Source organism: Castor canadensis, chromosome 3 (genome assembly GCF_047511655.1).
Source record: "Castor canadensis chromosome 3, mCasCan1.hap1v2, whole genome shotgun sequence".
In the NCBI taxonomy this organism is placed as follows: Eukaryota; Metazoa; Chordata; class Mammalia; order Rodentia; family Castoridae; genus Castor; species Castor canadensis.
The window spans coordinates 7,095,684-7,122,201 of record NC_133388.1 but is presented as its reverse complement, the minus strand read 5'-3'; the positions used below and the strand labels follow the sequence as shown (position 1 = coordinate 7,122,201).

At 53.7% G+C, this 26,518-nt stretch overlaps 2 protein-coding genes across 2 annotated transcripts in view; one reads left to right on the top strand and one right to left on the bottom strand.

Moving 5' to 3' along the window:
* Window positions 1-26,518, top strand: part of Trmt61a (tRNA methyltransferase 61A) — a 46,554-nt gene that overhangs the window by 3,969 nt on the left and 16,067 nt on the right. The window contains exon 4 of the mRNA XM_020157673.2: window positions 1,401-26,518. Coding sequence (XP_020013262.2) covers window positions 1,401-1,687 — 287 coding nt within the window. The 3' untranslated portion in view covers window positions 1,688-26,518. The remainder of the gene's footprint in view (window positions 1-1,400) is intronic.
* Window positions 21,592-26,428, bottom strand: Bag5 (BAG cochaperone 5). The gene is made up of 2 exons (XM_074067084.1): window positions 26,293-26,428; window positions 21,592-25,760 (listed from the first exon to the last, which is right to left on the bottom strand). Exons 1-2 carry the CDS (start codon window positions 26,304-26,306, stop codon window positions 24,389-24,391), a joined length of 1,386 nt encoding a protein of 461 aa, XP_073923185.1. The 5' UTR covers window positions 26,307-26,428; the 3' UTR covers window positions 21,592-24,388.

Below are 26,518 nucleotides of genomic sequence, written 5' to 3'. Positions count from 1 at the left end.
TGTAGGCAGGATCTATTGGATAGGGTGAGCCTGAATCCATGGTGGAGGTCACAGGGCTACCCTCTGCCCCCAGCACTTTCCAGCACCACTCCTGCTGTGGAGCCAGGCAGCTGGCCCCTTTTAGGGAAGATATTGAGTGTGGAGGCGGAGCACTGGGGAGGCCTAGGGAAAGTTGGCATGAAGCCAAAGGCAGTTGGTAAGTCCCATTGATTTTGCCTTTTCTGGAGAAGGAGCTGGCTTGGCAGCCAGGGCCGTTCCCCCACCCCCCAACTGAGAGCATAGTGCAGAGGGTGGGGAGGCAGAAGGGCAGAATGGCTGCCTCCAAGACAGCAGCTGAGGCCTGCTCAGGCTCTGCCCTGGTCCCCTGTTCCTAGTCTTTGCTGCTGTGGCCTGGGACTGAGGAGGGGTACAGCTCATGGTTCCACCCAGGGCCCATGATATCAACACACCTTTACCCCTCCAGCTTTGCCCTGTAACCTGTAGGTCCCCTGCTGCAGGGGCCCAGGTGGGCCCAGGCTCCAGGCCTAGGTAGGCAGAGTCCCTCAGGTCTTCGCTCAGTAGTGACTTGGGGCATCTGTACCCATCTGTTGTCCCCTCCCCTGTCCAGGTCTCCCTTCTCTGGGTTCTTTACCTGGATCTGTTTTCTGAGTCCTGGGGCTCTGGTGTTTTCCAAAGGCACACTTTTCTGAGGCCTCTGGCAGCAAGGTGTGTAGTGTGCTCTGCCTCATTTGTGACACTGTGCCCTGTGGATTGGCCTTAAGCTGTTGGCAGCTCCTCCTACCATAGACCTCCCACAGCCCTCTGTCGGGTTGTAGCTGAAGGCACCAGGCCTAGGAACTTTTGTGTACTTGACCAGGCCACAGACACCCTGCCCTGGGTTCCCCCATGGTCCCCTGCCAGGATGGGGACATGGAGTGGACTTTCACCCACTCTGGGTAAGCTGAGTGAAGCCTGTGGGCTGCCCTGGTGGGCGACACAGGGAGTGGCTCAGACTGTGCTGGGGTGAGCGCCTCCTGTTCCCAGGAGCCAGCGACAGCCTCTAATTTCCTATGACAGCCTTGGCCCACGCACCTCCCCATGCTGCCCTATTGTTAAAGCTATTCTTGGGCCCGGCTCTGACAGCTGTGCTGGCCTGGCCCCGCCCTGGTCCCAGCCTTCTGTTGCCTCCTGGGAGGAAGATGACAGTGCCTGTTGGTGGCCAGTGAGTTGTGGGCATTTCAGGCTTGGAAGGGGTGACTGAGCTGGGCTGGTGTACAGACGCATCTGCCCCAGGGTGGGTCCACAGGTGGGGGGCAAAAGGCTTCTGTGCAGGGAGTCTCAGGTCACCCTCAGGCCTCAGAGTGGGTCTCCATGGGTTCCAGTGGCTCCCATCCTCTAATTGTAAGTCCTCCTCCCCATAGGTGGGCGCTTCTGCTCCTTCTCACCGTGCATCGAGCAGGTCCAGCGTACATGTCAGGCACTGGCAGCCCGAGGCTTCACAGAGGTGAGCACCCTGGAGGTGCTGCCACAGGTCTACAACGTGCGCACTGTCAGCCTCCCCTTGCCTGACCTGGGGGCCAATGACCTGGGGGCCAGCACAGGCGTCCCTGGGAGCCCCGAAGCCAGCCCCTTCCGCAGCGGCACACCCATGAAAGAGGCCGTGGGCCACACTGGCTACCTGACTTTTGCCACCAAGACCCCAGGCTAGTGGGCCTGGGCAGGAGCACCAGGGATCTGGGAGCATCCCCTGCAGACAGTGAGACCAGAGGCTGCCTTATATGGTCAGCAGATGCCTGCTGGGGTTTGTGTTTAGAAACAGACAGTAGGGTGGGCCTTAGGGCCTTCTGGGTGCTGAAAGGGAGGGCTAGGAGGGGTGGTCCTGGTGAAGAGCAGTGGCCATTCCCATCTGCCTGCGTCACTGCTGAGCTCAGGCTCTGGCCTAGCTGCTGTTTGTTGCCAACATGAAATCTCTACTGCCACAGACTCTCCTGGGTATTGAGGCCAAGGGACACAGGGTGAGGGTGGACGAGGATAGGGGCACTGTGCCCGAGGCCTGCACTGGGGACTATCGTATCTCTGTGCCAAAGCTCCAGGTACTAGTGGTCCCCAGGCTTGGCCAGAAGCCATGGGTGAGCTGACCCAGAGAGCCCTGCTTTGGCCTAGCCTCCTTGGAAGGTGACCCCACCGCCTAGGGTGTTGCATAGGCCATGTGTGAATGTCCCTGCACCCAGACCTTTGGTGGCCTCTCTTGTCCACAAGGCAGGGTGCAGCTGCTGCCCAGCCAGAACCCTCAGACCGTTAAGAGTCTGAGATGATGCTACATCTCATAGAGGAAGCCCAGCAGGATGGGTATGTGCTTGCAGTGACCTGATGGCTCCATGTTGGGGCCGGGCTTGAGCCCCAGCCTGTACAGCACCAGACCTCCCTGTCCCTCATGGGGCCTCTGGGGTGGTGATGGAAGCCCCTCTACAGGGACAGTTGGTATTGGGTTGGGAGGTGCATCCTAGACAGCACTTTTGTCATCATCTCTTGAAGGCTTGAGGGGGCATTTCCTAAGAGGGCATTGGGCAGCTGCCTGCTGTGTAGCCTTCGGCCTGGTAACTAGCATAAGGAAAACCCAGCGCCCGGGTCAGGCCATGGGGATGTCCTATAGCTGCCGCTGGAGCTCAGGAGCAGCCATCAGGAGTCTGCTATGTCGTACTGCCATGGGACCGACACCCATGTGCCTGACAGCAATAAACGTGCTGCCCTGCTGTGCTGACTGCTCTCCTCAGCTGCCCAAGGAGCCAGGCCACCCCACACTTGACCCCCTCCTCCTTCCTCCTTTCTCTCCATCCTGGGGTAGGTGCAGCGGGGGCTCCAAACTCCAGGACAGTGGCCTGGGATTCAGTGAACAAAGGAATGAGTGTGTGGCCACCCCCATCCAGCTCCAGAAAGGGCCCCTTGTCTCTGGAGTTGGAGGGTAGTGTCTTTTTCTCTTAGAGTGCCAGCCTTCCATGGCCCATGTCCTGGGTTCCCTCCCATGCTCCCCTGAAGGATCCACCCCGGCCTTCCTGGTGGTGGCATCCCATTCTGCCTGGTCCCTGTGGAACGTCACTGTAGGTTACTTCTGGCTGAAGCTTCCATAGCCTGGGAGGCCTGTGTCCCTTCAGTTACTCAGGGTCCTAAGAACCACTAGCCCTGATTCTGGGGGTTAATTCCTTTTTCTAGGACCTGATCTGACCTCTAATCTCATGCTTAGCTTGGGGACAGAGGGGTCTCCTGGCCAGATTTAACCTGAACATAGGTGACCCCAATGTTAAGGAGTCTGAGAGAGCCAGGAACTGGATGAACCATGCACACTTAAGGTGCCCTGTTGCCCCAAGACTGCTCCAGCCCTATCTAACCTGGGCTTCCTATCCTTAAGGAAAGGCCTGTACAACAAGTAAGGGTCAGGAGATGGGTATCTCATTTGGGTGGAGCTCTGCATGGTTGCAGAGCACACAGGTCTCAGGAGCTGCAGGGCCCAGGTCATGCCCATTTTCCAGAGTGGGGCTCATTGAAGCTGAAAGCCCTGGGTTAGTTGCCAGGGCCTATGAAGAGGCACGGCCCAGCCTACCTGTCCCATTGGACAGCTGCAGCTGAATCCTGGCTTCCTGCCTGCTCCAGCCCCTCAGCTATTCTACCAAGCCCTGCACATAAGCCCTATGGCCTCCTTTCCTATGGCTTGGAAGTTCTCCCTACCCCGGCTGCCTCTACATACAGCTCAACTTTATACTACTCTACTATGCCATCTCTCTGTCCTGTTTGCTTAGCTGGAGTTCCCCTCCCCTGAGCCTGCAGTGAACCCCTGTGTATCTAAGGTCCTGCTCAAGTGCCCCTTTCTCAGTGTTGCTTTCCCAGGCCTGCCCATGTCCAGGCAGGAGGGTCCTCTGTAGTCATCCTCTGTCTACATCCCACACTGACCATCCCATGTTGCTGAGGAGTGGAGGCCATGTGGCATTCTGGTTCTGCAAAAAGAGCCCAACACAGAGGCAATACTGGAACCACAGCTGGTGACCCATCAGCAGGTCTCTGACAGTCACCTCCTCCAGTCAGCAACTTAGGACTCATCAGAGGATAAGATAAGGGAAACTCCCTGACCAGCTCACACTAGACTCTGGCCCTCAGATTTTCCCTGGAAGTTCTTCCACCTAGCCTGCTGCTGTACCACTCTCTTGCCTGCATGACCAGGAGCACACTTGGCTCCTAGGCAGCCCAGCTCCCAGCTCCCAGTGCCAAGAGCTGGAAGGCCCTGTCCACCCCAGTTGTACACCCTGGCTTAGCTGCCCTAGGGGTAGGAGGGGTCCACCTCTGTGGGCATAGTTCCCTCTTTCCATCTTCCTTCCCCCATGAGCTGCTTCTAGGCCTCCAGACAGCCAACCCTTACCTGCCTCTGAGGGCCCTATCTCAATAAGGGCCCAGAGAACCGGCTGGGACTCGGTGATACAAGGTATGCCAGGCCACTGGAGGGTACCCCTGCCCCTTACCTGCTGTAGGTCTCTTGGGGTCTTCCTTTGGTGCTGCCATTTCACCTTCCTCTCTTATTTTATGGCCTCTGCAACCTCAGCCTGGCCTGTGTGCTTGGGAGCAGGTAGGCTACCAGGGGACCCCAATCCCTGAGAGACAGTTCCTGTATCCCATTGTGGCCTGCTACACAGGCAGAGAAACGACTAGAGTGGGGACCACTGGTCTTGGGCCCCCTGCCTCTGCCCACCCCTGACTGCACATCACAAGCCAAAGGGGCTGCTTTAAGCAGGAGCTGTGAATGCATGCCAGCCTGGGTGTGTCCCTGCTGCCTGGTAGGTCTGGTGAGAGGGTCCCCAGGGAGGCATCTCTCTCCAGGTGGGAGTGTGGCAGGGTATGTCTGCCCATTTCTCATGGCTGTTCCCCCACCAGCCTAGGGGGGCTCCATCCACCAGGTATAGTTTGAGTACCTGCCATATTCCAGAATCTTTGGGCATGAGGACTCATGCAGGGCAGCTGGGGTTGCCTAGAGGGGCTCCTAAGAGCTGGGCACACATGAGGGAGACGAGGCCAATGCAGCAGAGCAGGGGCTTGACTGATGTGGGTCAGGGTCAGGAGGGTCTTCAAGGAAGGGGCCCCAGGTTCACAGAGGGGCCAGGAATTTAGACTTGATCCTGAGGGCAGTGGAGCTCCTGCAGGCAGCCTATCCTCAGGAGCATTTGGGCACCATGAGGCTTAACCTCTGGTGCCCCCAGCTCAGAGCTGGTGGTGAGTTGCTTCCCTCAGGATGAGACTGCCTCATCCCAAGCCCTGAGGTTCTGTCTGTCAGTGGTCAGGACCTTCAACTCACAAAATGCCTTTGTAATTATTGTTCCTACTGGGAGCATCAAGACGCCATCTCCAAAATAACCAGAGCCAAATGGACTGAGATGTGACCCATTCACGAAGTTCTGAGTTCAAACCTCAGTCAAAAGGGCAGGGGAGACTGGTGGAGTGGATCAAGCAGTAAGAGCGCCTGCCTAGCAAGCATGAGGCCAAGTTCAAACCCCAGTGCCGCCAAAAACAACAACAAAAGAATTTTCTGGAAACCCAGGTCTCTGCTTATGGTTACTTGTGGACTGGAACCAGCAACTAAGAACTCTGCTTGGGCTGGGCCTGGATAGGTCTCACCTCACCTGACCTCCACAATTTACCAGGTGGATGTGTCACTTAACCAATACCATAGACATGCCGTATCAGATAATTCCACAACTTGGGCCAGTCTGTTCTCCCAGATCTGCAACTTGGCTGCATTTGGGCAGTCTCAGCTGGGCTTATTCTGTGGAGCTGAGCTGATGTGGGCCTGGCGCTACTCACTGCCTCTTCTCCCCTGGGATCTGTGGCCTGCGTCATGAGCTCAGATGCAGTAGGGCCCAGCCTGGTTGCACGGGCACTTTTCAAGCCTTTGGCTGCATTGTGTTACTCTGCTGGTCAGAGCATATCCCATGCCTGACCTTGAGTCAAGGGTGCAGAGAGCCTGCAGTGTGGGGAGAAGTGCACGCCGGAGGCCTGGGGAGGGGTGCCGGGAGGGTGAAAGGACATGGCCTTCCTGACCTTTCCTGACCTTGGAGTGCAGCCTCAGAAGTCATTTCCCATGGTAGCCAGGCAGGCGTGGTAAAGAGGTTCAGAGCTGGTGTGTTGGCTGCAGAGCCTTTGGGTAGAGCCAGGGGGGTCTGGCCTGGCCAGTTTGGGCAGTGGGCTCTGCAGAGGATTGTCAGCAAGCAGGAACTATGGGGCTGCGGCTGGTCTTGCCTGAATGGTAGCCTGGCCTTCCCGCGTGAGTGTCTGTGTAAGCCGGGTGCTGGGACGAGGGCGTTTCAAAGTCAGGCTGCCTCCAAGGCAGGATTGTTGGCGGAAGGGAATAACTCTGCTCCCACCAGGCTGAGAATAGCTTGGAATTGGGTCACGCTCACCGAGAGCTCCGGTCACAGCCTCCAGCCTTTGACAATAATCAGCTTTTTCCCCCTGACATCTGTCCCTTCAAAGGGGGAGGCGGGTGTGGGCACATTTTCAGAAGAAGAAAGGAGCTGGGGATGAGAGAGGAGGCTATTTTTAGTGGGGCTCTTACCCCCTTGCACCTAGCATCCCCCTCCCACACTGACCCCAATCAGGCCACCTCTGCCCCTGCCCACCCCACGCCTCCTTCCACTCCCAGACCCCCAGTACAGAGCCAGTGGTAGGAGCAAAGCAGCCTCAGGGTCCCTCGTAGATGAGGATATGGGAAGGGGTTTCACAGGAAGCTAGAGCCTAGGCCCTACCCTTCTGCACTCTGGTCAGCCTGGCCCTTTGTCTCCTGAGAGTTGTTTGGTCACATGCAACTGCCCTAAAGTCCTCTAACCCCTGCCAGTCCCTCCTGGGCTCTTCCTTCTACTGTGGATGAAAGGACAATGGTGAGAGGACCCTTCCCTCTCAAGGACTCTGAGCCCCAGTGTTCTGCTCTGAGGTGGCCCCTTTCCCCACTGAACCCAACGTGGAATTCAACTTGTTTGTCTGAGTCTCCCATCCACATGCCACATGGCTCCGGGCCACACAGGCCAGTCTCCAGCAGTTAGCATGGGTGACTCCAGGGCCAAGGCCTTGCCACCTCTCTGTCCAGGTCCTAAAACCTCTGCTTCTCCCCCATATAATGGCCCACCCCATGCAGCCCATCGGGAGCAGTAGGTCCCAGGCACCTCTTGATCTTTAGCCCCAGGGATGGGCAGATGGCGTCCTGAGGCTGCTGTGTCCTTCAGGGTCTGGACCCAGATGTGTTTTTTGATGGGAGAAGGGGCACTTTCCTTTGATGTGAGTTCGGTCCCCCTCCTGTCTCTGGCAATATCAAGGCATATTCTGCCCAGTATAAGTTCCGCCACACTGCCTCATGGACAGAAGGGTCCTCCCATGGCCTGGACTTCAGCCCTGTCTGCTGGCTGATCCAGGCTGAGCTCCTGAGGAGGGGCCTTTGACCTCTTCTCCAGGTATGACCGAGTATGTGTGCACTGTGGCAGCACCTACACCTACTGGGAGGTAAAGCAACAACTCAGGCCCCACCCATGCCCTATTAATCAGAATACACATCAGGCACATTTTATTTTTTCATTTTTATTTGTTTTATTTGGGACTGGGGTTTGAACTCAGGGCTTCAGGCTTGCAAAACAGGCGCTCTACTGCTTGAGCTATACCTCCAGTCCCCAGTCAGGCACATTTTAGACGGTTCCCAGGTGATCAGAACAACATTGAAGTTCCTAGTTGGAAGCTGGACATCAGTGGCTCACACCTATAATTGTAGCTTCTTGGGAGGCAGAGATCAGGAGGATTGTGGTTCGAAGCCAGCCCAGGCAAATAGTTCCTGAGACCCTATTTCGAAAAAAAAAACATCATAAAAAAGGCTGGTGGAGTGGCTCAAGTGGTAGGAGTGGTTCAAGTGGTAAAAGTGCCTGCTTAGCAACATGAGTCCCTGAGTTCAAACCCCAGTGCCTCTAAAAGAAAAATGCTTGTTTTGTTAATCTTGGTTCCCTCCTTGCTTTAACCAAATTTTCTCTGTACCTAGCAAGATGTACAGAATGCCACCCCATTTCATCTTATTTTCTACCTGGTTTTTCCTGTGTCTTGCCCTCCTCCCAGAGCAGCCTTGAGAGGACTGAGGCAGGTGATGTCACAGGCCCTTGGAGCCCATGTCCATGGGCTTGCATGGTCCTTAGGCATCCAGATAGATTTGCCACTACTTTGTGCCAGGCACAGTGTTTTGTGTTCTTTAGTAGTCACAAGCCACAAGGTAAGTCTTCTCACCTTCCAAGTGACAGAACTGGCCTCAGCCTCAGCCACTGTTGTGTTCCTGAAATGTGAAGTTAAGTGTCTCCAAATGGGTCCTTAGGTCAGTTGCTCAGCACCACCTGGGAGCTCAGTGGAAATGCAGAAAAATTCTTGGCCCCACTCCAGGCCCACTGCATTGGGACCCCAGGTGAGTCCAGGATCCTCCATGGGCCCTGCAAGCCATCATGAATCTCAGGTCTAAAGCACCCGCCCAGTGGGCCTGGATCACTCACACTGTTCTGCTTTCCCCATCTTTATTTTTTCAAACAACCAGAAACACCTTTATTAGCTTGGGAGCTCACACAGGGAGTGGTCATGCTTCCTAGCGGAGCTGCACTGTTGTCATTTAAGAGCTCAGCTCTCTGTTTGAATGTTGACCTCACAGTCCTCAAATCCTTCTGGAAATTGCTGCTGCCCCATCTCTCAATTGCCCTAGGATTCCTGAGAGACCACAAGGAGTCCACAGAACAATACTGGTCCTGATCTGAGCAAACTAGATATTTTATTTCATGTAATGGGGCACCTGGGAAATTTGGTGGATTTCTTCAGTGTAAAGAAGGATGACTTTAGAGGTGCTGATGCTATTTTTTTTTTGTGGGACTGATACTTGAACACTTGAAAAGCAGACTTGCAAAGTGTGCTTGAGCCACACTTCCAGCCCATTTTGCTCTGGTTATTTATTTATTTATTTATTTATTTATTTTTGGGTGATCTGGTGTAACTATTTACCTAGGCTGGCCTCAAACCACGATCCTCCTGATCTCAGCCTTCCAAATAACTAGAATTACAGGCTTGAGCCAGGGCACCTGACCAAAAGGTGCTGATGATATTGTGAAAAGATAGGGTGGCTGGGCTTTGTGGGATGGGCCGGCGCAGGGGGAAAGGGGAGGAGGTAGAGACAAAGCAAGGCAGACCTCATGCTGCAGAGAGCCTAGCCAGGACCTTCTGCCATTCTCTTGGCCTGTGGCATTTCTGTTCTCAAATGTCCCTGGCATTCACTGCCCCCAGCCTCATCTCCAACAGTGTTCCCTGAAGTCGGAGGACTCCTGTTACCTTTTTGCAGCATTGAAATGGCAACAGGTAGCATTGTCTGTGGGTGGGGGCTGAGCAGTGGGTCACATGCTTCAAGACAGGTGGGGGAGGGGGCATGGTCTTGCCCCAGCAGATGCTACTGTATTTATCTGTCCTCTGCTCCTCCAGGTGTGCTGTACAGCCCCAGGAGCAAGTTTGCAGTGAGTTGAGATGGGTCTGCTTGGTGGTACAGTGACTTAAGTGGTAGAGCACCTGCCTAGCGAGTGTGAGGTCCTGAGTTCAAACCCCATTACTGCAAAAAAAAAAAAAAAGAGAGAGATGTGTGTCTGCTAGCGGCCCATCACCACAGGGAGGGAGGAGAGAGCATGGGCATGGCTTGGGGTTCTGGGCTGCTCCACCTACTGCCCCAAGGAGGTCTCCTCCCCCAGCAATTCTTGCTCCAGTGCCAAAGACTTTCTGTCTCCTTCCAGACCCTCTCAGATTGCTGCCCGTTTTCCTGGAAGATGGTTCAGAACCCCCATGTTTTTTGTTGCTTTTTCCTCCCTTCGCTTCCTTCCTCCCCCCTCTCCTTCCCTTCCCTTGAGGGAAGGCTTTGTTGTTGAGAGCCTGCCTCAGCCTCCTATTTGCTGGCTGGGATCCCAGGCGTGTGCCAGTACCTCATCTTGCAGTCTAATTTGTGGACCGTGCAATGTGCCCATCAAACTGCTGCTCCAAGAGTCCTGACCTGCGTGTGCACTATGAGACTACCTTGGCCCCTGGCCAGCTCTCTCCCAGCCCCATCAGGACCACTTCCTGTCACATCAGTCACATTTTCCCAGAGAGCAACTATGTAAAAGGGTTTTACTGGGAAGCAGGAATGTGACAGAGGCTTTTAAACAGAGACCCTGTGTGGCCTCCACAGGAAGCACTGCTGCGGTTAGCAGTCAGCCCATGGCAGTCAGCAGTGCCCTGGCCACCAGTGCTGCAGCTTCTGTCACCCAGAGCACTAGACTTGCAGGACACTGGCCTCTCTGAACTGCTTGGCACGCACAGAGTAAAAAAGGTACTGAGTCGGCCTTCTGCCCAGAGGCCTGGGCCCTGCTGAGGAATGCGAGCCCAGTGTGAGTGGTGGGGAGGGGTCAGTGGGGGTGACAGAGGCTTGTTGCTAAGCTACATGCTCAATGGACGTTCAGGACACCAGGCAACGAGAAATTTCTTGGCGGGGGAAGACCTGAGGGCCCAGGTCACTCACGTCCAGATCTGTTGTGTGTGCATTAAGCATGGGGTCCAGACACATTGGCCGCTGGGCTCCTCAGGTGAAGTGCGCCCCCCACCCCCAACTCCCCAGGCCCACCAGTTAAGGGTCCTGTCACTCAGACCATCCTGCCTGCCAGCTTCCTCCTGTCTTGACTTAGGCCTGTCCTCACTCCCTCCTCCCTGCCTCTATCCCTTGCCCATCCCTTCCTGAGGCTGCTGGTGAGGGGATGGAACCTTCCATCCCCCCCACTCCCCCGTGGCCAGGCATGAAATGAGGCTCTCATGGAGTCCACACTTGGAGCCCCCATGTGGAGATTTTGGACTCAGCACCCCACCCTGCAGGCAAAGTGAGGCCAAGGCTGGCCCAGTGTCCTGCAGTCTTTTCTGGCCTGGGACAGAGGAGGGGTTTGTTTTGCTCCCTTCAGGCACCACTTCCTCTTTCCGTGGAGAGACTGCTAAGGAGCACTGGGGCTTGAGTGCCGCCAGCTGGTGGCAGCGAGTGGGGGGGGGTCATTGTGCACTGCCTCCTTGTCCAGGGCCTACCCCCATATGGCTGGCCCTCCCCCCCATAGACTGTTCTTGTTTCTAGGTCAGGCCACCAGGCCTTTACCCCAGCCTCCCCCACCCCAGGCACATCCTTCAGGGCTGCCCCACCTCTTCCCATAGCCCTGAGACATGTCCAAGACCCAAAACACTGCCATCTCAGCATCATGGGGAGGCATCTGGGTCCCTGCTGGATTGCATGTTTCTGGCATACAGTTCTAACATGTCCTGGGCTAGGCATGCAGTAGGTGCTCAATAGAGCACCATATGATGTCACCACCCTTATATGCTCCCTGAGCCCCTTTCATCCCCCACCCCATCTCCTTCTGGGCTGGCCCTGCCCCCCATTCCTGTACTGGGGTGTCAGCACAGCCCAGGGAAGAAGGGGACTCTCTTCACTGTGTACAAGAGAGTGGGAAAAGCAAGAAAGAGGAGAGGGCAGTTACTGTGGTTCTGGCTTTGCTGGGACAGGGGGACTTTGGGCAAAGGATTTGCCCTCTCTGAACCTTAGCCCCCCACACACACCTGTGTGGAGTGGGGTACATTCAGGGCTTCCACCACTGGGCTTGTGAGGCTGCTGGAGAGCTGCCAGGGAGATGTCCAGCCCCCTCCCTCCAGGCCTGCCATCCTCACCCGCATGGGCACACACACAGGCAGACCAGTACCACAGACCAGGGAGATCTGGTTTGGGAAGCTGGTCAGCATTGTCTAGATCACTGCTTCAAAGCCCACCCCAAGGTCAGAGGGCCAGCTGCCCTGACCACCTCCTAATACCTCAGACTCCCCTTCCTACAGCCCCCTCCCTTTCCCCAGAGCTGGCCTGCCTGTCTGGAGCCCTGGTCAGACAGCTAGACCAGGCCCTTCAGCAGGCCTCCGGCCTGGCTGTGTAAGAGGGGTGGGGTCTGCCCTCAGCAGGTGCTGTCACTTGATCTGGAACAAGGCCTTGTCCCCTCCTCCATTCCATGCACTTCCCAGGAAGGAGGCCCAGGTTTCACCAAGGCTGAGCTGGGGCCCTGCGGGGTCTCTTTTAGGCCAGGAGCTGGGGACAAAGAGGCAGCTGCCAGTGGGCGGGATGGGGGGCCCCATGGCCTTTGTGCTTGCCTGGCCCCTCCTGATGACCTCACCACCGCCCAGAAAAGGGCCCTTTCTTCCCAAAGGCAGCCGTTGGGAATCCGCCTGGGGACAAAGCCGCTGCCAGGCGGGGGACCAGCAAGTGGCTAGCCCCCCTCATGGCATAAATTAAGGGGGGCCAGATGGGGGAGGGGAGGCAGTTGCAGCTGGCACCTAGGAAGGGGCATATATTTGTGCTTGGGCAGACACACCCCCAACTCACACTCAGGGTGCAAGGAGCTGCTACCTTCTAAGTCTCATTCACTCATTATAACATTCCTTCATTCGTTCCACAGGGCTGCTGGGTCCTGGTCTAGGCAGAAGGGGACACCTCTGGTGATGATGAGCAGGGGCCTCAAAGGCTGGAGGGGGAATTAGGACAGGCAAGTCACAGCTGTCCCCAAGGCTCAGGCAAGTTGGGGAGATCCTGTCACTGGCGCAAACACCGTCTTGAGCAACTGTAGCACAAGGGGCCACAGCTGCTCAGACTGAGGTCATACACAGGCCTCTGGAGGCTCCCAGGAGATCAGGAAAATATTTGCTTTTATATGTGTAGTGTCAAGTGACACCCTTGTCCCCATGTGGGGCCCAGGAGGGCTTCCTATCCCCAGGGCGCTCCACAAAGCCTCCTCACAGTTTGCTGGCCCTCTTCCCCCCCCACCCCGTAAGGCACTGTCAACAACCCCTGCTGGAGACCCAGGGGGCCAGGGGTGGTCCAGGGTGAGAGGGCCCAGCCAGCAGGGGTCCTGCTGAAAGCTGTTCAGTGCCAGGTCTCTGTCAGTGTCCAGTATGAGGCCCACTGGCCCTGGCTCCCTAGGCCTGGTGCCTCAGCCTTCCCAGGTACTGGACACTTATCCCATCCCTGAAGGTCTGAGCATACCAAGGCCAGGCCAGGTGGGCTTCCTGCAGGAGGAGGCAGTGAGCCTGGTTCAGCAGGCATGCCCTGGTGTGCTGGTGCTAACTTTCTGTCAGGTCCAGGTCTTCCCTGCCACCAGTCCAATCCTGGTGTCCTGGACATACTAAGGGTGTCCAAGGGCACTAAGGACTCTATCCTGGGAGAACAGGCAGGTTGCTCCTGGCCTGATGTCACCCTGACCTGGGAGGCCTGAGGCCTGGGCTCAGGGTAACAGATATCTTAGGCACCGCAATCACCTAGAACCACCCACAAGCCCTGAGATTTTGATGGTGGAAAACTTCCAAAGACCTTAAACCACTAGGTCTATAGCCGCCCAGGGGCAGGGGAGGACATACTGGATGCTGGGCCCCACATCCCATCCAGCACCACCACAGATGGCAAGGAAAATGAGTCTGCAGACCTGGGGGTCAGGGCTTCCAGGGCACCCAGTACCCAAAGGCTAGGGCACAGAGCCCCCCAAGAACCCTGAAAGGCCCTATGCCCCCTCCCTGAGCAGAGCTAGCTGGATGGGGGAGGGGTGTAAGTAGGCCAGTGCTTTGTGCAGTGTTGCTATGGTGCTGTCGCTTGCCTGTGCAAGCTTCCTTCTGGGCCCATTCCCAGGACACCTCAGCCAGCCCCAACTGCCAGCCCTCCCCAGCCCCTGCCCAGCCTCATCCCCAGTCTGCTCCTGGAATTGGGGCAGGAGCACAAATGCTAGCACACACTCCTCCACACACACATATACGCACATGCACACAACACACACTTAAGCACACACATGCTCATACCTCCGTATTCACATGCACACAGCACAGTGCACACGCGTGCTCACATATATTTGCATACTTGCACACTGGCATGAGCCACACACATCCTTGTGCATACACACATGCCTCAGCATGTATCTACGTGTATGCATACTTGCACACAGTCACACACACGTGCTCTGTGGAGCTGGGGAGCTGCAGGTTCTTTAAAGGCTTGGGTCCCTAGGGCAGTCACCTACTGAGCTACACCTACTGGGCTCCATGGGGGCTGCCCAGCCAGCAGGGGTCCTGCTGAAAGCTGTCCAGGTTGCCCCATGAGTGCCATGGTCTCTGGCCAGTGGCCAGTGTGAGGTCTCAGAGGCCTTGTCCAGGCCACTTCACCTTAGCAGTCCACACAGGGGTTGTAACTGAGCAGGAGACGGGGGAGGGACCTAGGTGTCAAAGGACAAGGAGCCTAAATGGGAAGGTAAGTGAATGCCTTGCCACTGTGGGAAACTTGGGGTCTGCTGGGCTGGAGGGGTGAATCTGGGCACCTCCTAGAACAATGCTGTGACACACCTAGCACCAGACAGGAGTCGCCTCATTTGATCCTCAGCTCCACAATGCCGTGGATGTCCTCACCTCATCACATTCAGTATGCAGTGACCCAGAAATGGTGCTGTGGCAGGGTGGCAGCATGGGAGCTATCCCAAGGCTTGGCAGAGCAGCAGGATTGGAGGCACACCAGAGGCCCTGGATGGCCCAGGCTGACCCTATTCCCTTGTCAGCTGACATCAGTGGTTGAAGTCTGGCCATTTGGGGAGGGAGAAGGTCCCAAGGTCCCTGTCCTCAAATTCCTGCTAATGAGGTTTTCACTGAGGGTGGGCAAGGAAGGGAATTAGGCAGGGTGGTCTCCCTCCTGCTGGTGCCCTGGGGAAGGGGCAACGTGGGAAGGCTAGGGTCCTCTCCTGGAGGAAGAACACCCAGACCCTCTTTGAAGACATGGCTGGAACCCCTTTGGTCCCCTGCCTCATGGGACAACATGGGGCTGGCCAGAGGCCCTCAGTCCCCCATGAGTGCACAGATGCTGGCTCTAAGCAGCAGGTGTATTACACCGGACATGTGTGGGAACAGATGCCCTCCTTTCCAATAGGTGAGCCAATGTGATTTTTGCTGCACCACATCTGCCTTTGGGGTGAACACTTGTCGCTAGAATTCAAGGCCCCTGGGAGCGGGCAGGGCTCCTGGCCTTGTTGATCCTTCAGTGGAGGCTGCAGAGTGCTGAGGCAAGTGAGGCTTCCAAGGGTGGCCTCCCTGGACTCTGCAGTCATTCTGCGGCATGAGGTGTGCAAGGTGCTCTCCCAAGGCAGGCTGGGTTTAGGCAGGTGGGTGCCGAGAGGCCCCAGCAGGCTTCCCTCAGCAGTAGCACTGCAGAGGAGCGGGCAGAGGGAAGGGCTCCCCGGCGAGGCAGCTGTCCATGTCAACTTGTGGCAGGTGGATGGACTGGATCTGGGGTTGTGTTTCCAGGTAATAATGGAGAGGGCAAGGCGGGGAGGAGGTGAGAACTTGGGTGACACAGGCCATATGAGGCCTGGCCTGCTTCAGCAGCTGCAGTGACAGGCACCGAGGTTCGCTGGCACCGTGAGGCCAGGAGGCGGGAGGTTAGGCTCCATCCCTGACCTTGGGCCACAACCCAGGCCCCTGGGGATCAAGCAAGGCCAGGGCCAGTGCCATTGTCCCCCACCCTGCCCCACCCAGCTGCCCTTCATGACATGGAGCTGGCCTCCAGAGTGTGCCATACAGAGTAAGTGACCGCTGCCTGGTGTACTGTCCTGAGCTGTCAACCCCACTGTGCAGGGTGGGGACTGTGTTGGCATGGTGACGGCCCTCTAAGGCTTGATGGTCCCACATCTGCCAGGGGGAGAACTGAGGCCTGGGACAGAACACTGGAGATGGGGACCAACACTCCCCTCCTCCATCTCTGTAGGCAGACCTTTCTGACTCCCCGGCCAGGCCCACACCGTCCCATGTGCTCTAAGTCTTCCAGCTCCTTCCCTCCCTCTAGTTTCAACGACTCTCTTGGCCTTCCTGCCCAGAGCAGGACTTCCAGTAGGGACATGGCAAGCTCCCTGGCCCCAAGGATACAGGATTAGATGAGATAAGTCCAAATGTCTGCCAAGGGTGGAGTATCATGTAGCTAAGCACATGATGGCTAGGGCTGGGCTGGGGAGGTCACCAAAGGCTTCTTGCAGGGAGTGGCATTTGACTTGGACCATGGAGGATGAACATGAATTATCCAGAAGGGAGAAGGTAAGAGGCCAAGCAAAGGACCAGCCTGTGCAAAGACACAGGCTCCACTTTGGGGAAGAGAGGTGCCCTTACCCCATGCTTTGAGCTGTGCCACCCTGATGGCAGTGGGAAACCACCTGGAGCTGTGGAAGAATGGACCAGGCAGGGCCAGGGCCTGACCCTGTGACCAGGTTAGGGGCTGGGTGAGTTAGAAGCTGCTGATGGGCGGAGCTCTATGCCAACCTGGGATCATGCTAGGTGACTGCTGGGAGCCCAACTCCTGGGCACAGAAGCTGCAGCCCAGGTGGTACCACGTGTCCAACATCAGCCAGGGCAGGTGCACTTGGTGGTGGCCCAATCATGACAGCTGCACTGGCTGGCTGGCCCCATCCTGCTTCCTGTGTCCTTGGCTCGGCAAAACCAGGCTTTTGGCGCCACCTTGTGGCCACTTGTGAAAGAACACGTCAAGCTGGTAGGGACTTGGAGGGGCAGTGTTTAGGGGAGTGCCAAGGTCAAAGGATCTCAGTGCTATGCACTATGCAGATGAGAGACCCTGCAGGCCAGAGCTGTGAGGAGGGTATGGTGTGGTAGGTCTGCCCACACTCCTCTGTCCACACAGCCTGGCTATGGCTGACACTTGGCTCTCTGCAGGCCCCTGGTTATGGGACTCAGGCAGACAGAGCTGGAACCAGGTAGGAGCCTTGGCTGTGGTCCCTATCTGTGGCAAGGGTAAGCCTCTCACACTGCCACCTAGAGGTATCCCCTGGGGTGCCCTCTCAGAGCCTCTATGGATGTCCACAGCAAAAGTCACCAGGTAAGGCTTAGTGAGCTGCTATGGGCCAGACCTGGGGAGCGGGTATCACTCTGGACAGCACCCAACCCCAGGGGGTGCCGTGTTCTCAGTGGCAGTCTGGTCCAGGCTGGAATCTCACTTCCTCAGAACCTCCAAGGTTCGCAGGTTCCAGGGATCCTGCTCTGTGGAGTCCCCTGACCACCTCGGCCTTTGCACTTGCTGTTCCTTCTGCTTGTATGCTCTTCTCCAGGACTCCAGTGGCCCCTGCTAGGAGCTACCTCAGTATCCATGTAAGTCCCAGGACATCTTTCTTTCCTTTGGATGTCAGGAGGTGAGGGCCAGAAGATGCTCTCCCCCTGGGAATATGGAACCTGGGATCCCCAGAGGAACACAATGCACCCTGGGCCTGAGGGTCACCTAGGGGCCTGGGCCTGCTATAGTCAATTAACAGACCAGAACATAGGTCATGGAGAGAATAGTCACTTGCACCTGCTTATGTGACCTTGTCCCCATAACTAGCTCCTCCTACTGTTAGGTAGGCAAGGCCCTGGGAGCCCCAATCCTCTGATGTCACCCTCACTGCCCCCAGATCCTCTTCCCTGAATCCCTACTCTACCTCTTCTCTTTCCCCCAACTCTCCTGGTCCCTGCTGCCACCAGGGGGAGCGTCAACCCAGCGCCCAGTCTTAAAACTCCCAAATTCTCCCTTCTGGCTCTGCCCCCACCCCGCCCCAGTTCTCCCAGGCCCTCAGGTATGAGGGCTGGCATTGGCTCTGGGCCCCCCCAGTGCTGCTCCCTGCCCAGAGGGCCTCCCTCCTGTTGGTCTTTTTAAAGGAATGCCCCTAAATCAATCTCTGACCACTGCACTGGTAGCCCCTTCCATGACTCTTGAGGCACATGTACAGGGCACATGCACACCCTCTTTCCTGAGGTACACTTGTTGTACCTGGGCTGTGAGATCAGGACCCATGTCTGCCTTCTCCCCAGGTCACCCTTGCTCCCCCGGTTTTTCTGTGGCACTTCCTGGCTGCAAGCAAGTATTCATTCCACAGATAACCCATGACTCATGTGCTGGGGATGCAGCAGGAACAAAACCTCATCCGGGGCTGAGGGTGCACCCTGGGCCGAGCGCAGGCGCTGCTGTGGAGGCTGCCTGTAGGGGCTCACTGGCCTTGGGGCTCTTTGGCTCTCTCTCAAATCGAGAGCTGGGGGCTCCATCAGAGCTCAGTCTGACCTGACCTGCTGAGGAGCTGGCACACAGCACAGAAGCTGCCTGTGACATATTCCACCCTCCCTGGGAGACCAGAGCATCTGGAGACAGCAGAAAGGGAGGGACCTCAGGGACCCTGGTCAACCCTACATGGCGGCCTCTGCCTCCATGAGCGAGGGCATTGAGGCCCCTCTTGATCTGATCTGCAGAGCTATGGAAAGACTGCCCAGGGCCCACTGGTTGCAAATGGCTCTCTGTTCCTGCTTTCAGCTTGCCACACTGGGCCTTGGATACTTGTAGGGTACCTTCTCTGTCCCAGGCCTGACCTGTGTGCACTCCTAGGGGGCCATTCTGCTTCTCACCTACCCCCACCCACTTTGGTCTCACCCTGGTGCCTCTACAGCTAGCTCCCAACCCTGCTGGCCTCATTCCCCACTGTGGCCTCTGTGAACTGCAGGGCTGACCAAGCACCTCTGATTCTGCTGGAACATGGGCTTCCTCAGCTTTTTGCCCTCTCCTGGAGTCTCCTGATCCCTTCTGGTCAATCCTATTCTCTCTGAGGCTGGACCTGGGCCTCCTGCCCACCCTGGGTGTACCTCTCTCCATCCAACATGGCAGTGGCCATGTGTGGATCTGTCCTTCCAACACCTCACCCACTCATCTACCAATCCCTACTCATACAGTGTGGGCCTGAGGACACACAGAGCCACAGTTCCTGCACCCACAAGCCCATGTTCCATGGGGAAGGGACCAGGAAGACAGATGCTGAACTAGTGAAGGAAGCACATACATGGATAGAAGACAATGGCCTTGCTACTCAGAGACAGTAGGGAGGTGGACAGGCAGGCAGGTGTCTCGCAGGTGTCCCTGGCAGGGAGAGGCCAGATGGCCAGTTTTTCCTAAGCCTGGCACTGCCCCAGCTCCTCATGCACCTGACCATCCAGCTACCCGCTCGAGATGACCCTGGACAGGAAACAGGGTACTTGTGGGGTCTCACTTAGGTGGTAGCAAGAGGAGCCAGCACAGGGTGGACCTCACTATGACACAGCCCCAGGCAAAGAAGCAGCCTGACCTGTCTTGTCCACGAGATATAAGCTTCTGTAGCCACTGCTGCTCTAGAGCCTCCAGTGGGCTGGTGGAATGGCTCAAGGGGTAGATCACCTGCCTAAGCATGAGGCCCTGAGTTCAAACCCCAGTGCTGCTAAAAAATAAAAAGAGACTAGAGCCTCCAGTGTCAGCCCTCTGAAGGCTCCTCAGCAAGTGCAGCTCTGAGTGTGTCCTCAAGAGAGGGAGGCAGGCAGGTGTAGTGTGCCAGGCTGAGAGCATTGAATCCCCTGAAGCACTTCCCAGTCACCCTGAGGTACAGGCCTCTGTGTGGCTAGGAGCATTGACCACTGCTCTTTGGTGCAGCCCTCAGCCTAAAGTCTCTAGGGTCCAGTCAGCAGAGGGGAAAGCAGTGTACCCTGGGCCTTTTATTAGCAGCCACAAGGACAGAGGAATGACACAGGGAGGCATGGGAGCAGAGGGAGGGGGGAGGTAGAGGCTGGAGCCTTGGCTGTCATGAAGGTAGAGTGCAAGCCCCAGCTAGCAGACGCCCATACCATCGTGGGCTTTCAGCGGTCTCATGAACCTGTTTACACTGCCATTTTGCCACCTCCCCTCCCCATCTCCAGGAAGGTTCTGGACAGATCATGGCTGGCCCCTCCCTCCCAGCAGTCTGCTCAAGGACCTTAAGACAGCCATCTGCATCCTTCTGCCAGGCAGTGGCAGATGGGCAGCTCCCTCTGCACCTGTGGGTGGAGCCAGGGCTCCTAATGAGGACAGCCTTACCAAGGCCTGGCTGCCAGCCCAGGCCTCTGGGACTAGTGGGTCAGGGCTCATGAGTCACATGAGGTGAGCACCCAGTAACAGGGCAGTGGCATGGTGGGAGTGTCTCCTGCTGCTATCACTGTCATCTGTGAGGGCTTCAAGTGGGGTTGGGGTGAGGCCAGGTGGGGCCCAGTCCTATGCCCTCTAATCAGGAACCTGTGTCAGGGCAGAGCTGGGCCGGGTATTAAGAGCGCCAAAGAGCACAGGCACCAAGCATCCTGGGAGGATGAGAGGCACAGGGCTCGTCCATGTGGCTATGGCAACCCCTGGAGGAGCAGGGGCAGTGGAAAGGTGTGAGGTGGCCTCATAGACAGTGGGCAGCCAGCCCCAGCTCACACAGACTGCCAGTGGGCTGCTCAGCTTGTCCCTGAAGTATGGCCAGGTGCTCCGCAGGTTAAAACCTGTTGGTGGCTGCCGTCCTAACAGCAGAGCCCAGTCCTGCTCCTGACCTCCCAGGCTCTTCAGTCTGCCGCTCCCCCCACCTGATACATAGGGTGGCTGATTCCTTGTGTCCTTTTTCTCTCGTGTCACTTCTCTGAAGACAATAGTGCAGTGGGTGGTGTTCAGTCTTAGCATAACACTAAGCACACAGTGGAGCCTGTAAGAAGCAGCCCAGTAACATTCAGTCATCTGTGTGTAAATTCCAAATCCCCTCCACAGTATTTTTTTTTTTTTTTAGTATTGGGGCTTGAACTCAGGGCCTGCACCTTGAGTGAGGCACTCTACCAACCCTTTTTTGTGTTGGTTTTTTTCAAGATAGGGTCTAATGAGCTATTTGCCTGGGTCTGGCTTCGTACTGCTATCCTCCTGATCTCTGCCTACTCAGTAGCTAGAATTACAGATATGAGCCACCAGTGCCTGGCCCCCCACAGTATTTTTAGCCTGTACAACTTGTTTCTGTTTGCTTCTGGCCTACCAGAAATTATACACCTGGAAAGGCTGCCTTTGCTTCTGTTTGGATTACTAGGAAGACTGTAGCAGGCAGCTAAAACAAGCAAAAGTACACAGAAGAAAGGGCTAGAAATAGAAATAACAACGTTAATACTATCATGTAATAGATTTCCAATAGACAGCTATCCAAAGGGACCCAATGTCTTCAGTCTTCATTCCAGGCATGCAGGTGTCCCTAGTCTGGTCCATGGGTGAACACCTCACTGACACTGAAGGGGTCCAAGTGGCCAGATCCCACACCTCCACTGAGGTGGATTCTCAGCACAGCAAAACCAAGGCTCCAACCCTCTTATCTGGGAGACCATCTTTTCAGAACCACATCCAGAGCTGCTCCTCCTTCCTACAAATTGATTCAACTCCTGTACTGTGGGACCCTGAGAAGCATTCGAGGGAACAAAGTCAGCCCTCCCATACACACTCCCTGGGTTGTTGAAAAGGTGCTTGGAGATCTACCCTAGCCACTACCTCCTTACATCATGGTCAGCTGCAGCAAGGAACTCCCTTTCCCCATGCCTGGCCCACAGGGGCCAAGTCAGACCGAAGGTGGAAGTGACAATATGGAAGGAACATGCGGCGAGCAGACACACACACCTTGGACTCAACATCCTTTCTTCACCACCAAGAAGAGAAAGAGATTTGTTTTATTTCAGTAATAATTCAGGGGTATACTAATATGTCTATGTCAAAATAATACTGAATGATTTCAGACACATTAATACAGTGGTCATACAATTAATAGGGTCAGACCAGGTACCAACACACTGGGAGACATGCCTGCATTACACAACAAAATAAAAGGCAACTATTTCTCCAATTAGTAAGGGAAAGATACCCAACTAGTTAAAAGCTGTGGAGCGTTATCAAAACCTTTATGTTACATAATGATCTTAGACCCTCAAAAACCATGAAGAAATGGGCAAAGTAAAACAAATGAGAAAAACTGGTTATACTTCATTATAGCAAATATATAGGCATTTTAGCAAAATAAAGCATTAAACCGAAAGCTTAGTAGACACATTTATTGCAATAACTACTTCATCATAGGAGTGGCTTTCATCTACTTGGACAAAGGATAATCGAAAGCAGAGATGAATGAAGGTGAAGAAAGCAAACATTCCCAGCCAGTTTTCACATGAACATGGGTGATGTAGTTTAATGCAGACCAGGACCACACATCTTTGGGGAGCAGGCTTAACTTGCAGTACAGAGTCTCTTCACATAGGATCACAAAAGTAGAATACAATGTGAGCCCGACTTGAAAATTACATTCTGCAGCCCATATTCACACACAGCTCCCAAGAGCTGAGTTTGGTGTTTGCTAGGACTTGCTATGGGAGGTAAGCAGGTAAAAGAACTGGAACAGATTGAAACAGGAAACAAAGGCAGGTACCACAATCAGACAAGGTCATGTGATCATTTCCATGACCAAAAGAACGCATATGAAAAACTCAACTGGCCTGGAGATGAAGGGACACCCTGTGCTCAGGCCCACTCAGAGCGTAGCAGTGAGGCATCTCTGCAGGTCACAAGTCACAGAAAACACTATTCTAAGAGAAGGAATCAGCTTTCACAGGACAATGGATGCTTCGGAAGGAAAGGAAAGCATCTAACTCACAAAAATGAAAATTTTAGTAGCCTGGTAAAGGATATGTCTTTATAGTCATTTTAGTATAACCTTGATTTCCCAGTGCATACAATTTAAAAACTCTTCAAGATTTTAAGAACATTCTAAAATTATGATACAGAAAAGCAATCCTAAAACTGTCTTTGGCCAAGAGTTCTAATGTCTTTCACCAAGCCTGCAGCTGCCTGGAGCTGAAGTTATAGAGCAATGGGCTCACTGCCTCAAGACCCAGGATCCAATGAGATCCAAGGGTTCTAGCACATTTCCAGTAGAAAAGACTTCTTAGGGGATTTTAAACAGACGAAGTAATTAGTTTAGGGCTATCTTTTCTTACCATCTTTTAGATATGTAAGGTTATTCCTTTATGCCATATTTTAGCTATTTAAAGGGACAATTTCTCAATGCAAAGATACTGAATTAATCTTTCTGGAAAAAAAAGTTTACCAGAGTTAAAAAAGATGTGTTCTCAACAGGATCAGGTTATGAACGGTGACTACCAAAAGGGGTCTCACAGTGGGATCCACACTATGAAGGCACCGAAGAATTTAGGGGAATTTTTTTGTTAGTATTAGTAGAATCCTCAAGTATTAGCAGAAATATAGATGCACTTTAGCAGGAGAAAAACATAACTTCATGTGCAAAAGAGAAATCCCCTTGTCAGTGACACAAGCTAGAGTCCAGGTATGGAGCAGCCTTAATTCTAAGCAGAGCAGGTAGTACTTAGGGTGTCAGCAGTGGAAAGTTAACTTCCTCTGACAAGACAGAGAGACCTGGTCCTCTGGGCTACTGACAGTTTCTGCTCTCATAAAATAGTACAGGATATGTTTTAACAAGCTTGTCTACTTTACAGCCTTGACCAACAGAAGAAATCCATCACATGCTAGTCAGACAATTCTGCTCTGCTGCAGTGTAACCAGACACTGGCAAACTAATCCACTTTTCAGGTATCTTTTTTTTTTTAAAAGGTCCACTGACTTCATTTAAATGTTCCCATTCTTACTGATTAGTAAGAAATATTTTAAGTTGTGATCTCACACATAAAAACAACTTGAAGGTATAGAATAGTTGATGTTTTACCCCTTTTTCAGTGTAGTTTCAAGGGGTTTTTGGCTATTAGTTTCCATAATTTTCTTGGGTTGTACACAAAAATAAGATTCCCCCTCTAAAATGCAGAGTATGGGGGAAAAACATACACAGTTTTTTTCAAATAAAAATGTCCATGAAAGAGCAGGACATCCAAACAGACAAAAAACCCACTACCCCATTAACTAGATGGGACCAATCAGGCTTTATAAGGGGAAAAAAAATCTTGTTGCTCTATTTTGCATAATAAAACATACCCTTGTATGCTTTTGTGCTTGGAGTTTACTCCTGATTAGCTCCCAAATTAATCCCCTTTTTCTCATAATTTCCTTTATGTAAGGTGGGTCTATCTCTAGATACTGAAACTTCTACACTTAAAGCTTGTACAACCCACTTAAAAATTACAAATGCTGCCTCTATTTCATGTTCTGATTAAAAACGCACAAAATAAACACAAAAAACACAAACTAAACAAACCACACCACATCGTATGGATAATGATCCAAATGGAAAAGTTAATGTGCTGTAATGATATTTGTTTTGCAACATCAAAAGCAGCGGATTCTGAATATAATTTGCTAAAATCATAAATACTGAGAATGAAATAGGTATGTATAAATCACATTTAGGCTCCATGAACTGAAAGCTCTCTATAAATACATAGAAGTATATATAAAGTGCAAAACAAGCAAGATGAGCGTGAGCTCTGGTATTTAGTACTCCCACTCGTCGGATTTCAGGTCGAGGTAGCTGAGGATGTTCTGTGCCAGCTTCACGGCCTGCTTCCTGGCAGCTTTACACTTCTCTTCTCCTTGTGGGTCAACAGCATCCAGGGCCAGCAACTGCTTGGTCAGCAGCTCCTCCAGCCGGATGTAGTTCTTATCGGTTCGATTTCCGTCAAACGAGAGAACTTCTCCCTGGATCTCTGACAGATTTCCAAGGACGTTCCAGACTGCCTTATGTGATGGGTGCTCCTCGCCAGTGAACAGCTTCCTCTTTTCCAGGGCTTCCTTCAGGTCCAAGTAAGTGATCAGGGTTTGAACTTCAATCACTGCTCTTCTCCTGGCTTCCCGGATGCAGGGGTTTTTTTCAAGACTCACTTCATCTAACTGTCCAATCAAACCCTGCAGTTCTGTCTTGGAGCTCAAATACAGCTCAGGAGGACTTTGTGCTTGGAGAAGTTCATTTTTTATTTCTCTCATCCTCTTAAGGACCTTTTCTATTTTAAGAATGGAATGGTTCTGTCTCAGGTCAAATGCATGCGTGGTGTCAGCTTCCTCTTCTAAATCTAGATACTTCAACAACTTATTGATATCTTCAACTACCTCCCTCCGATAATTTCTGATTTCTGTACGCCCGCACACATCTAAAGCATCCAGATCGGCAATCAACCCTGAGAGCACGCATGATAAGTGCCTGCAAGTCTCACTGCTGTTCACTCCCATCAGAAGTGCGATCAGAGTGCCTCTGGCCTTGTTCACCTCGCACATGACACAGTTGATTTTGGCAACGGAAGGATGTGCATCCTCAGAGAGTGGCAGGGAAGGCTGCTTCTTCATACAGTCTTCGATAATCTCTTGCACCGCACAGATCTTGGTTAGTGTGTGATACCTTGCTTTCCGCAAGGAGATCTTTCCTCCAGTTTTAACATGTGTCAGCCTCAGAATGATGTCCTGGATGCCTTCCTCAAACTCATCAGTTACACAGCTACCTCCGCTGGAAAAGGGCTCAATCTTCTCTTTCACAAGGGCCTGGGCTTCCTTAAAGATGTTCTGTATTTCCAGCCGGTGTGGGTGGTTTGCATTCTGCTCCAACTCTTTGAGAAGGCGTTCTGTCTCCTGTGCTGCCCTCTTCCTAGCTTGCTGAATGTCTCCTTTTCCTTCTGTATCTACAGAGTCTATTTCAAAAAGTTGTTTTGTTAGAATCCTCTCCAGTTTTTTGTAATTCTTGTCATCTGACAGACCACTGAAGCCAATTACTTGCTGTTCAATACTTTTTACTTCCTTTTGGATTTCCTGAAGCCTACTAATAGAAGGATGTTGGTTTCCCATATCCATACTTTTGTTGTGTTCAGTTTCACAAACACTAAAGGATGACAAGAACGATAACTTATTACAGCATAAAGTCTCTGCAGAATGACAATCATATTCTAAAATCCTCATTTTTACACTTTTTTTTACAGCATCAATTATGAATTTCTTCAACCACAGAGAGCAGCATATGCCTTCAAAAGAAGCTGAACAGCTTACAAACAGCACATACATTAACACTGTAAGCTATTTTTGGGAACTGGCAAAGCACCTTTGTGGAATAGCTCTTCTAAACCTTCCAAATGCTCACAGAACCACATCCTGCCACACAGCTACCCCTACTTTCCACAGAGGAAGCAAGCAGTGAAAACTGAGGTACCGGAAATCCTCATTTTTACGTTCCTTTTCAATTCCTCTCAGCATCTCCAGCCCAGTCTTTCGGCTGCCCACACACCCTTCCTTCACACACCGTCCAAGGGAGAGGAGAAGCAGGAAGGATATGCCTGGGGCTCTGGAGAACTAGCCCCACCCCTGCCCCAAGCATCCCCCGCAAAAACCAGACAACTATGAATAATTCGGTCACTCGCCTCCCATTAAGCATGCTTAGCGCATTTCCCACGCTCTTGAGTTTCTATCGAACGGCTCACTCGGGGTGGACACTCAGCCGAGACCAGCCCCTGCAGGTGTCTGAGCCCAGCGCACGCCTCCGGGGCCGCCTCCGTCCTTCCTCCCTGGCTTGCCCTGTCCTCGCAGCGCTTTACCCCGGAAAGGTCTGGGCAGCGGCGGTCTTGGCTGCCGCAGCAGGGCGTCGAG